At 50.4% G+C, this 12423-nt stretch overlaps 1 protein-coding gene across 1 annotated transcript; it reads right to left on the bottom strand.

Moving 5' to 3' along the window:
• Positions 1 to 1600: 1600 nt before the first annotated feature.
• On the bottom strand, positions 1601 to 6079 carry klf6a (Kruppel like factor 6a). The gene is made up of 4 exons (XM_068581800.1): positions 5663 to 6079; positions 3332 to 3902; positions 2365 to 2488; positions 1601 to 1967 (listed from the first exon to the last, which is right to left on the bottom strand). Exons 1-4 carry the CDS (start codon positions 5762 to 5764, stop codon positions 1916 to 1918), a joined length of 849 nt encoding a protein of 282 aa, XP_068437901.1. The 5' UTR covers positions 5765 to 6079; the 3' UTR covers positions 1601 to 1915.
• Positions 6080 to 12423: the final 6344 nt, after the last annotated feature.

The raw sequence follows: 12423 nt of genomic DNA, 5'->3' as shown, positions 1-12423 counted from the left end.
ATGCGGCGACAGGGACCAGTCCCGTCTGAACTAGACATGAAATATATAAAAACTATATTTTGTTGACAGTCCGGGTTGTTTGCGAGTGTGAGGGGCCGCGACAACGCCTTCATACAAGTGAATCTAAGTGCTCTAAACATGCAGCGTTTGTCCGACTGAATCTGTCATCTGAACTGTGCCGACTCAAAGACGACTGCGAAAAAGGTGCTTTTTTTATCCCCCTACCCTCCCCCACACACACACACACTACAAACACGATCAACCGACAGAAAAGGTTGCGGACAGCGGCCATTAAAACACAAACGGAGGTGGAGAGTGAACGTGCAACTGAGCCTTGATCAAGCTTGTCAAATCACCCAGACGACAAATGGGACTTCCCCTGGGAGGAAAGAAAAAACATCCCACCGCTGCCACAGGGCCGAGTCACTTGCATAAGGCACCATTAAGGTCAACAGTGCATTATTAGATAGAAAAGAAAGTACAAAAAAAAGCAAAGTTCCTCCTCAAGGCATAGGATGAGTGAGAAGATGAGGAAGCAGTGGGTGAACGCTCCGGCCGGATGGGAACAGAATGAATGAAACGGATGAGGTTGTGAAGGAAAAGAAAAAAGGAAATCATCAAGGCTTTATGTACAATATTGTAACATTTAACCGTCCGCACTTTAGCTGCACTTTTATTGAAACTATTTGCAGTCCTGATTACAGTGGAAACATGAAATGAACAAACCCTAGAACCATGCAACACCTGTCTATGATACTGAAGTTATAGTATAGTTGTGTTATACCTCTAAGCACACAGCTTATACAATTGGACTACAAATGAGCTTTGTAGCTTGTAAAAAATAAACCAGGCTACATAACACATTGCACATTTAGTAGCTGCACCAAAAAACACCAAAAGAAGCTCCTGTCATACAGTGACCAAGGGGGTGGAGGGAGGGGAGAGGGTGCTGTGGTCTCAGGGTCACTGACCGGAAGAGGGAACAGGTCCCCCCCCTTCTCTCGTGGTCAAAACCAAGGCCTCAAAAGCTCCAAAGACCCCCCTCAACCGCTGCCCCAAACACCCCCCCCCCCCCTCCCCCATACAGTCTTGGGTGCCAGGCAGACAGGCAGGAGCCTCCGTCCTGCCTCGTCCTCTCGCTGCCACCGGGGAAACACGGTTGGAATGTTTCCCCCAGAAAGCCATTCAGTCCACAGCAACATTGGTACCAGCCCCGCATCGTCCGTCCATCCATCAGCCCCATCTCGCCCACTGTCCTCCCAGGGGGTGGGGGTGTGTGAAGGGTGGGGGTAGGTGGGGGGGGGCGGTCAGCCAATCTCAGACATTCACAGTGCACACATGCTAACCTCAGACAGTTTTTTTTTCTTTTTTTCTTTTTTAAAGTACCAGTGTATCTGCTGTCCGGGAATCCCCCTCTAACATCATGCACCACACATACAGATCAGTCACTCTTTGTTTTTTTTGTCTTTTCATTATTTGTTTTTTGTCTTTTTTTTTAAAAGTTTTTTTTATATATGTGTGTGAGTGTGTGTGAGTTGCAAGTCCTTCTCAAGCAAAAAGATTTCTTCTCCTCCCACCCCCACCCCCCCCCCCCCCCCTCTACCTCCATCCGTGATTTAGTCCTTTCTTTTTTCGTTCTTCTTTGTCGAAACAGACAACCTTCAGAGCGCCCCTGTTCTCCAAAGAGAGGTCCCCGGAGGCACTGGGTTTCAGTATGGTGCAAAACGGCATGCTTTGGCTGGAACACACTCCCCGCCACTCTGGGACAGTTCAACCAAGAGACTGGTCGGGAGACGGCGTTTTCTTTTGTTTTTTTTTTACCCCCTTTCCTCGCTCTGCTTGCTCTCTCTCCTTTTTTTTTTTTTTTTACAACAACTTTTCCCCCCGTCGTTGTTGGTCGGTGCTGGCCCGCGCTCTAGACGTGCCTCTTCATGTGAAGGGCCAGATGGTCAGACCTGGAGAAACATCTGGGGGGGGTACAGGAGAGGGAGGGAGGAGGGTGGGGGGGGTCAGTAACAGCGCAGAGATGGACGGCAGGTGTTTTTTTTTTTTTCTTTACGGGAACGAAAGCAACAAGTTTCGTCGGGCAGCTCGGTGCGACGGCGCCTCTTCGAGAGATAACAGCCTCGAGAGCGATTTGTCCCAAAAATATGTGGTGCTTATTATCTAACTGCCGTGTGAGGTCATAACTGAACCATCACACTCCACTGACACGAGGCTGCTCGACGTCAAATGACCTCCTGCCTCATCTTTCGTACTTTTTTTTCTGCTTTTCATCAGTGCATTCCATCGTCAAAGACATGCATCTTTATCTGGATTCTGCACGTAAAAGCACCGGGTTCTGCGTGACTCAAGTCAGCTTACCTGTCACAGTGACTGCATTTGAATGGCTTTGCCCCGGTGTGCTTCCTGAAGTGTCTGGTCAACTCGTCGCTTCGTGCAAAACGCCACACGCAGCCCTCCCACGAACACCTGTACGGCTTCTCGCCTGCAGAACCAACAAGAGGGGAGAGGGGGGGTTGATTAAACCAAAATGCACACACACAAAACACACAAAAAAGGGTTTTCCCGCTGAGGCTACAATTGGATTTGTCATTCAAATGCGTTCCGATCAATCACCCCCCCGTGATGGGAGGAGGGGGGGGGGGGGGATGACACAAGTCACTGACGGCTCACTCGAGACCCAGATTCCACCGAACCGGTTGGATCAGCAGCCGCGTTCACGTGCGACCTGGAGAACGCCGAGAGCGATGCCGTGCACGAGGTCATGTGCCAGACAGACATCAGAAACGGTGAAGATGAAGAAGAAAAGAAAACCAAAAGCCGCACGTGCAATTTCACGCCGCTAATCCAAAATAAGAGACGCTCAAATGACCACTCGTCGGCCCTCCAACTCGCCGGCCCCTGGCTCCCCGCCCATTCACCCCTTTCCCAGGGTGAAACTCAATCTGCTTTCAAGTCCTTTTATCTCCCATGTGCAGCCCCTCCCCCCCCTTCTCTTTGCTCCCTCCCTCCCTCCCTCTCTCTCTCGCTCGCTCACATTCCAGATAGATTAGGTCACAGTTTAGGTATCCAGCCATGCAGAGCTAATACCCACAGCGCTCCAGCTGAGGACGTCGTGCAACGTGGACCTTTAATTACATTACACAATGGCCGGGCGGCTGAATTAAGGGCACCTCCGCTCTCTCCCTCAATAATAAAGTGAGGTTTTGTTTGACTCTGTGAACGCAGCGCAGGAGGCCGTCTCTCTGTTTACGACACGTCTCACCCGTGGGGCCCCCGGCTGCGGCGCTCCGAGGGGGGGGGGGGGGGGGGGATGACAACAACTCACCCGTGTGCGTGCGCTGGTGTGCCTTGAGGTGGGAGCTCTTCGTGTAAACCTTGCGACAGCCGTTGAACTGACACCTGTGTACCCGCCGCCTGCCGTCCGAGGACGCGTCCCCGCTCATGAGTCCCGTCTTGTCCGCGCCCTTCGCCGCCCCGCCGCTCCGGATCTTCACCGGCAAGTGCAGCTCGGCGGCGACCCAGCCGCCGGCCACGCCGCCGGCTTCCGAGCTGGCCTCCGGAGAGGACGGGGGCGTGCTGATGACGGACGGGCTAAAAGGCCCCGAGCCGACCAGGACGGAGCCCAGCGGGTTGGAGGTAAAGCTGTGCGTGGGCGAGAGCTCCTCGGAACTGTCCGAAGCCTCGCTGCTGGCGTCAGAGTTCACGCTGCTGGTGTCCAAGATGGGGCTGTCCTGATTGTCCTCCTCGTGGGCCGCGGGCAGCTTGGGGTCGGACTTGGCCTTGTCGCCGCAGGCCAACATCAGCTTGCTCCAGAGGTCCTCCTGGCTGTCGAACTTGAGGTCGGCCGTGGAGACGTAGGGCTCGCTCTGCAGGTAGCGCTCCAACTCCAAGCATGTCTGGTGGGGGGGGGGGCGAGAGACAAAACAGTCAGAATGAATGAACTACAGCCGCAGAGAGAGAGAGAGAGAGAGAGAGAGAGAGAGAGAGAGAGAAGGCTCCTTCAGAACCAGCAAAACGCTCCAGTGTGGGAAATCCTTTTAAATGAGTCATGTCCACATAACAACCCTCCCTCCCTCCCTTCCTCCCTCCCTTGCCCAAACAAAAAGCCTTATGCGGTGGAACGCTTGTAGCAGGAAGCATTAAACAGGAAACGGAAGCTACGCTGCACATTTCAGGCCGACCATCGCGATGACAGCACAGCGTGTGACGAGGACGAAGCGTGGATCGAACAGGGGACTTAATCAAATGGTCAATTTGTTGGCTCCAGCTGCTCCACTGCAGGAACCTGCTGCCACACACGGAGCTGGGAATGGAACCAATGTTTTGGGTGAAAAAGGAAATTCCTGCTGCACGTCATTCCCTTGAAACCCCATCGCCCTCCTCCTCTCTGAACTCTCCTGCACCTGAGCGCAGACCAACACTTAAAAACGTGCGTTGTCATTTCAGCACGCCAATGACTCACTGAGCAAATCTGGACTCCTTTTAAGGAAGCCGCTCAACTCCCTCCCTCCCCCCCTCCTCCTTCCTCCATTCAGATGCTTTTTACTCATGTGAAACCTCTGTCACGCGTTCACATCCTTCCTCAGTGACGGACACATAGAATAAATAAATAAATATGCTACTTCCCAGTTGGCTTCAGAGGCCTTTTAAGTTGAAGAAGAAGAAGAAAAAAAAAGAGCAATGGCCGTTCATTAGAGGCTGCTCCAGACAGCAGGTTTGACAAGGCAGATGTTGGAGACAGTCTCCCTCCAGGCTCCTGCAGCCTGACACTATATATTCCAGCTGTGCCCTCGCCTCCTCTCGCTGGCAGGAATGTGGCCACGGCTGACACTTGATAGTGTCATCATGTTGTGGAGCAATCCTACAAAAAAAAGGGATGATTGCAAATGGATGCTTTTTTCAAAATAAGAGAAAATAAATGTAGAGTAAAGGTGAGGATGTCGTTGTGGGGACTGAAACCTGAATTATTATACTTGAAAACATGGGATTCAAACAGAAGACCAGTCAGTCAGTTGTGTGGCACTTAAAAAAAAAAAAAGAAGAAGGAAAGATAAATAAATAAAGTCCTCGAGAGCCACAGAGCTGATCCGGAGCCAACGCGCTACTTCTGATTTGGCATCAACTGCTGACTGATTTGAAATGTTACTTCCTCCTCCCACACCAACCACCAGCTCACATGCCCTGCAACAACCCGCCGAGAGGAGGAGGAGAAGTAGTCACGCTCAAAATATAACATCGCTGTGCAAAAAAAAAGAAAAAAAAAAAGAAACAATAAATAAATACAACAAAAAAAAACCCCAGCACGCTGCTGTTACTCGGTCCCCCATTCATCTCGGCGCAGCCTCGACTCCAGCTGTCAGACTGACACGCTGACACACTTCAGGCTGCCGGAACACACTTCCTAACGCAGCTGGACCGTGAAAAAACAAAAACACACACACACACACACACGTCAGGTGAACGGGACGGGCGCCGTCTAAGCACCGGGCGCCTCGCGTGCGTTACGCCGCGGGGACGTGGAGCTGAACTTGTCGCGCGCACTACAACGCGCCGCGGAGTAATCTAGCGAAAGCGTCTCAGTTCCGCTTTGCTCACGCGAAAGCTCAACAAGCGACCCGGCGGAGCACACAGTGGACACACAGACGTGGATATTCACCTGCTGCCAGTACTCCTCCAGTGACGGTAAGGCGGAGAAATAGCCCGTGTCGTGAACTATTTGAAGTTCCTGAAAGATGCTGCACATGGGTAGAACATCCATTTTTTTCCCAGAGATTAGTACAAAAAAAAGAAGAAGAAAAAAAAAAAGAAAAATTGCGATACAGCTGCAGTTAAATGCGTTTGTCAGGTAGAAGAAGAAGATGAAGAAAAACAAAATTAGACCCAGTAGGAGGAATGGAGAGCGGTCCCCTGCGATGCACGCGAAGAGGCGCTTGTTTTCAGCAGCAGTGTAGCAGCGAGCGTCCGTCCGTCCGTCCGTCCGTCGCTCTCCACCTCTCTCTCGTCTCTCGCTGGCGTTCAAGGTGTTTGCAAACACTGCGCCCGGACTGGATGGGGAACAACTGCGCTCTGCAAACTTCCCTATTCAAACCCCCTGAAGCCCGCCCCCTCCCGCCCGCTCCTCTCCCGCCCCCTCCCTCCCTGCCCGGCGCCCCGCCCCCCTCCCCGGCAGGAGCACGCCCCCGCGAGGGCGTCGACCAATCAGCGGCGCGCAGCGTAAGGGCTCGCAGATGATATCACGGCCGGCCAATGGCGGCCGGCCCCCGACTTAATTTGGTCGCTTCTCCGCGGGGATTGGCTCGTTCGCATCCGAGCGTCTCGCCGCCGATTGGCCGGTTATTTTTAGGCGTGTATATAAAGCGGCCGGTGCGCTCTCTCCCCCGGTGTAGTCTCCTCCGTCTGCGACGGGTTTCGCCACAGACAGCGCATGTGAGCCGGACTGAGTTTGAGTCCTGTGGAAAACATCTCAGTCTCACCCCCCTTCTCCTCCTTCTCCTCCTTCTCCTCCTTCTCCGTGAAACTTTGTCACAAGCAGCACTTGCAACACTGCTGTTTAAGGAGATGAGTTCACCGAGCCTGTAACCCTGGCGGTGTGTGTGTGTGTGTGTGTGTCTGTGTGTGTTGACAACAGCCACTGAGAAGTGAATTCATGTCTTGGGACACGGAGCTGTGACTAATGGACGTGCACGTGCATTTATTGTGTTATCAGGCGCACGCGCGGGGCTTTTACGGAAAGCGTCCCTACTTCCTCCCTCTGTGCGAGCGGATGAACACTGACGAGAAGTTGCTCCCCGTCATTAGTTTAAAAAGAGGATTTCAGCATCTAATTTGCATTTAAAAGAGAATGACCGGCGGAAGGCGGGTTCAAAGTAGCTCCCTGAAGTTAAAGCATCAGTTTCGTTATTGTAGTCCTCCCCAGAATGACCACATGTGCTGTTTTAGCAACAGTTTCCTCCAATGAGGTAAACTAGTAATCCAGCTTTTTAGTGTTGACGTGCACTTTGAGTGAATATAAATATACATTTTTCCCTTTGAGATCACTTGTTTGATTATATACACTACGACTATATTTACACGGACGTGTGCTTCGACATAAAAAGAAGATGACATGGTACGTAACCGTTTAGTCGATCACTTTGACATTAATGCTTTCTTCTTCTCGAGGCTGCACCCTCACGGCCGCAGGTCTTCAGTATTTAGGCTGCGGGCCTGGTGAACGCAGCGTTTACTCTCATCATGGCTGACATTGAGATCCTCGGTGTGTGACTCACTCTAACCTTTTACCCATTTGTGTTTCAGGCTAGTTCATGCAGTGGGTTTGAAATCTGTTTCTTTTTAACCTCTTTCAAAGCTGCATTTCCGATACTGTTCTATTTCTAATTAGTAAAGGTGATTAAACATTCATGCGTAATGTGTTTGTGTTGTATGTGTAGTTGTGCTGAAGTAGCCACTATGTCACAACAACAACATAAACATACAAACATGCGTTTTAGCCCTTTGAGGTTTGGAACCACAAGGTTATGACATGAAAATGTGTCCCGAGTGGTTTTTTAAGAAGATTTGCATCAGGAAATGACGTCGTCGCCAAATTACAACTTCCATAACTCCACTATTGTCTGGTGAAAACCAACTAATCACCGCGTATTGACATCGGCGTGACATCATCCCGACAAATTTTTATCATTTCCTCCTCGCAGAAGCGTGCCACCGAGGCCTACACACACACACAAACACACACACGGACATACACACAGCAGTCGGTCGCACCGCAACGCAGCACGGCATCGCCCGATGAGGCGGACGACGTCTCCACACAGGAGACGCATTGTCTACCCAGCGACAGTATTTCCCTGCATGCCTTGCCGGGTGTAGACAACTGAGCGCCCCTTTGTGCCGCTCTCAGCTGGGAGGCCCGAATTTGTCACCCATAGCGTCTGATTCAGTCATATGGCGACGCGGCGCCTTGTGCAGCCTGCAGCAGGCCTCGGTCGCCCTGCGAAGGAATCCGGCTTTTCCCTTGATGTTCCTAACGGGGCAATTCATTATGTCCTTTTGGACCGAGTAGACGCTTTGCTTTGAAGAGGCGTGAAAAAAAAACGGACTGTCCGTTTCCCAGAGCCGCTGAAAACTTTAGCGTAGCACAATGAACCCGGCCGCTCATTATTCGTGCGTTTCCAGAGTTTCCGCCGTCCGCGTCTGGTTGGGTAACGGAGTCCACCGCCGAGGTCCCGCCGGAGCATTAGCGGTAATCGCTTCCCTCCGAGGGCTTCTCAGGCGGGAGCGTTTAGAGGATGCGCGGGGTCCTGAGCGGCGGCGGATTTTATTTTATTTTTTATTTTTTTATCTTGGACGGCCAGGTCCGCAGCTTTATCATCGTTATGTAATCACAGCCCGGCCAGTAGCCACGAGAAGGAGCAATTCCAGGATGACCCATTTTAATGCATCACTGTCAGCTCAATTAGTGAGTTGTTCTAAGGGTTTTTTTTCTTCTTCTGGACGACCTGCGAGCGCTGGAGAACCGCTCTTGTTCGGTTTCCTATTGTGTGTGTGTGTGTGTGTGTGTGTGTGTGTGTGGGGAGCAGACAACGGCCGCTCCGGGGGGTCATGCTCACCGTCCTCTACGGACGTTATGTGGGAGCTCAAACTGGAAGGATTAGCAGACTTCTTGTTTTTCCAGAAGATTAAAAGTCAATTACTTTCATTATTCCGGCTGCAAAACAAAACATTTGACGGGTTCCTGTCGCTTTTATTTGTCTAAAATAATATTTCAATGAATATATTTGTGTTTTTTGAAATGTTGTGTCGCAATCTGTAGACATCACCTCGGTAACCGAGAGGATGAACGTTATTCACTGTGTCGATGCTTTACAGAACAAAGGCTAATCAATAATTAATTGAGAAAAAAATAAACCACTCACTTTAAATATAGTGTGATCTGATGAATATGCATGATGTATTCTCTTGCTTCAAAACAAGGCCTTAACATGCCAGAACCACGATTGGACATTTGTTAGGTGAAGGGGACACGTTGCAGTCTTAAAGGGGAACTCCAGTAATTTAGACATTAGTACTTAACTTCTATAACAAAAGGGTTATTTCCCGTTAGGCAACTCTCACTGAGCCCTCACCATCTCGATGACATCATCAAGGTGATATTGTTTAAACTTTAGAAAGGCTGAGCAGTGTTTCAATCCACCAAAACAGTAAAGTTTGCAAGCTTTTGATCAAATAAATTGAGAACGAGAGACAGAAAAGTCCCGTCATGGAACCAATGGAACACAACGAGAGCGCACACAAACATGGTGATGTCTTTCATGTGTTCGTCAGTGTCATTAGAAATGAAGCAGAGACAGATTCATGGCCCGGCAATGTTTAAGGGGACATGACGGACTCAGAAATGAACGTGCCCTCATCATGTCGCCGCTCGCCATCAGAGAACTCGCCCGTAACGAGGCGCCGCGCCGCTGATAGAGACGCATCGCCCTCCGCCGCCGCCGCCGCCGCTGCAAATTTGTCGGAGCTTAAATAAAATGAGAATAGAAATAATTGATTGGAAATCAATGCACATATATCATTCACTCTTTTGTTAAAAGGAGAAATGGAAGGGAAGCGCGGAGACGGGGGTGGTGGTGAAAGGGAGGGGGGGGGGGCGAGCTCCTGGAAAATCAATATTCATTCCAATCATAAATCAGAATTGAGTCAGCGCTTGCGGGGAGGGGAGATAATCATTGGCCTGGTTTTGGATTACATACTCCACAGGGCCGAAGCCTGTCCGGCCTGCAAATGTGTTTAGCTTTGTTACAACACCCCCTCCCCCTCCCACACACACACACACACACACACGCACACACACAAACATAAACGGTGAGATCCCCTCATTGAAATGCATTGATGGTTTAGTGCAACGTCGGCCGTATGTGCCGCTGTCAGGCCACGTCTGGGGACAGATCAACATGTGTGCACAATGGGTCGCGCCGTGTCAGCTCCATCAGGCCGTCAACGAGGAGCCTCTGCATCCCAGCAGCTCTTGACCTTGAGGATGAAGAGTGGGCCCCGTGTGCGTGTGTGTGGATGTGTGTGTGTGTGTGTGTGGACATGCATGGGACACCGCAATCAGTCAGGACGCTCTTGTGATGTTTGGTGATGGAGGTTTGTGAATTGGTTTGTGCGCCTGCATTCAGAACAGACCGATATATCAGTTTGCGGATGTATTGGGGTGGAAATCAATATTCTCTCCCTCTGGTATGATGTAGGTTTCTTCCCCGATCACCGCTACACACACACACACACACACACACATTGCAGCGCGATGAGAAACCTGCAATAAAATGCATCTTCTGTGGTTCAGGTAGACGAATGTCTGTAAGAATGTCATTATTAGTTTGTGAATTAATAGTGGACACGTCGTATTAATCAACGCTGACCTTTTTGAATGCGTCATGTTGAATATGCTGAGGTTTGCTCAACAGCCAATTATTTGCGACCCGTAGTTCCAACATTGTTGAAGCTTTTGTTTTGATGCTCTCAAAGCGTCAAGCTGACTTTGACTTTTCCTTCAAGTGCCACCAGGACGTTGAAATATGCGATTAAAAGCAAAACGTTTCAACAACTAAATTATTTGCTGAATCGCTATCATGCCCCTTCCTGATGACGATGAATTGTCCTCACTTGGTCAACTTTGTCGCCCGTTAGCGTGCTCATTAACATGATGCAATTGTAACATTAGCATATTACAAAAACAACTTTTTAAACATTTTAATTATGAAAAAAAAAAAAGACTTTGACTTAACCGATGAGGGCTGAGTGATGTCAGAGTTTAAGACAATGAGACCCGCTGCTGCCACGCTGACTTTAAACGCATACTGGAAAAACCCTTCTGTTTCAGAGGATTTTAAACACATGCAGTGGCTTTAAACTGTCAAAAGTGCAATAAAACAAACAAGTAAATCAAAGCAAATGAGGGATTTAGAACGAAATTACCCTGGAAAACCTCTTTGTTCTGCTGTCTACTGTACAAAACAAGCGTCAATTAGCAATGTCAGTCCATGAGAAGCATTCAAAGTGCGCTGTAACGCTGCGAGTGTGTGTAACCGTGTGTGCGCTGCCGGTGTTGTGACAACAGCGCGTTTACCAGCGAGCGTGCTGGATGCGTCATGCGGCCTTGAGGTTATCACTCAAGTGAAAAGCAACTGAGTCCGTTTGCCTTATCTCCAGCGACACTCTGGTTGCCCTGAGGAGGCTCTCTCTGAAACAAATAGTCATTTCTGGAACAACAAACAGCGGCGGGAGGAGGGAGGGGGGACCTCATGTCGCCCCCCTTCCCACGCCGCTCCATTCACTCCCCTCCGAGCGGACGTTCGGAAAAAAATACGGAAACGCATTGTGCCAGCGAAAGATTACAGAGTGGATTGCAGTGTGTCGATCTTTTGAAAAAGAAAGGGGATAAAAGTGCTGGAAAAAGCTGCAGGAGAGTTCAACGGTCATTGTTTTCACACAGGGTGGTGCATTCATGGGCTGAAAGTTGTTTTTCCCCCCTTCAGCGACGCCAGCTCTGCACTAAAGGCTATACCGCCATTATACCCGGTGCAGGAATGTGAAGTATTTTAATTTTTTTCTGCCAGACCTCTGTGGGAACAGAAGTGTTTTTTTCAGAGGGTGGTATTTATCCAGGCCGCGGCATTAAAACACTCGCACACCCAACCCCGCTGATTAGGGAACTGGGACGCATTCATTCATTGTACACTTCTGGGTGTGGGAGGGAACGAGGAGGGCGTGAGGGGAGGTCGGGATCAGGTTACCGTGACCGTGAACGCACCCGGGCTGAATGCGCCGCGCTCCGACTCTCACGCAGGATCACGTGTCACCGGGTTCGGGGCGAGCATTCCTGCCGCTCGGACTCAGTAGTTTCGTGGTCGGACGTACGTGCCGTGAGTCACTCCTGTCACAGCGAAGTGGTTGTTGTTTTACCTGGCGCCGGGTCAACTTTCAGGACTTGAATGAAGTGTTCAGGTGCAGACGTCTGGTGCGCGAAATACACAAACGCTTCCACGGTGGCGGATCCCCCTCTGAGGGAATTTTTGGATCGAACCGGTCGATTCAGCCAAAGAGTCAAATGTTTTCCAATCGGACACCAAATCCGTGTTTTACATTGTGATGCCAGTCGCCTCCCGCACTGTGCTATCTGATGTTATGTGTGACCTGGAGGGAGGGAGGGTGTGGGGGGGTGGTGAGGTGTGTGTGTGTGTGTGTGTGTGTGTGTGGGGGGGTCTTTGTCTCCACACAAGCGTGAACAATGCGACTGCACTGCTTGCTTATCGTACCCGATCCAAAACTCTGCTCTATCGTTCATTGACGCAGATCAGTTTCGGAAGAAGTTATCAGACTCCCGCTGCTACTCCCTGAACAGCATCACACACACAC

Source organism: Clinocottus analis, unplaced genomic scaffold (genome assembly GCF_023055335.1).
Source record: "Clinocottus analis isolate CAN_PGR_092001 unplaced genomic scaffold, fCliAna1.0.p SCAF_18, whole genome shotgun sequence".
Classification (NCBI taxonomy): Eukaryota; Metazoa; Chordata; class Actinopteri; order Perciformes; family Cottidae; genus Clinocottus; species Clinocottus analis.
The sequence above is the reverse complement of the archived record's forward strand: the minus strand, read 5'-3'. Positions and strand labels throughout refer to the sequence as shown.

Bases quoted from the DNA above. Each gene is read 5' to 3' on its own strand.
- klf6a (XM_068581800.1), bottom strand. From the start codon at position 5,764: ATGGATGTTCTACCCATGTGCAGCATCTTTCAGGAACTTCAAATAGTT. The intron at 2,489-3,331 runs GTGAGTTGTTGT...TTGGTTCTGCAG, and splicing joins ACACCAGCGCACGCACACGG to GCGAGAAGCCGTACAGGTGT. The intron at 1,968-2,364 runs GTAAGCTGACTT...TACCCCCCCCAG, and splicing joins AAATGCAGTCACTGTGACAG to ATGTTTCTCCAGGTCTGACC.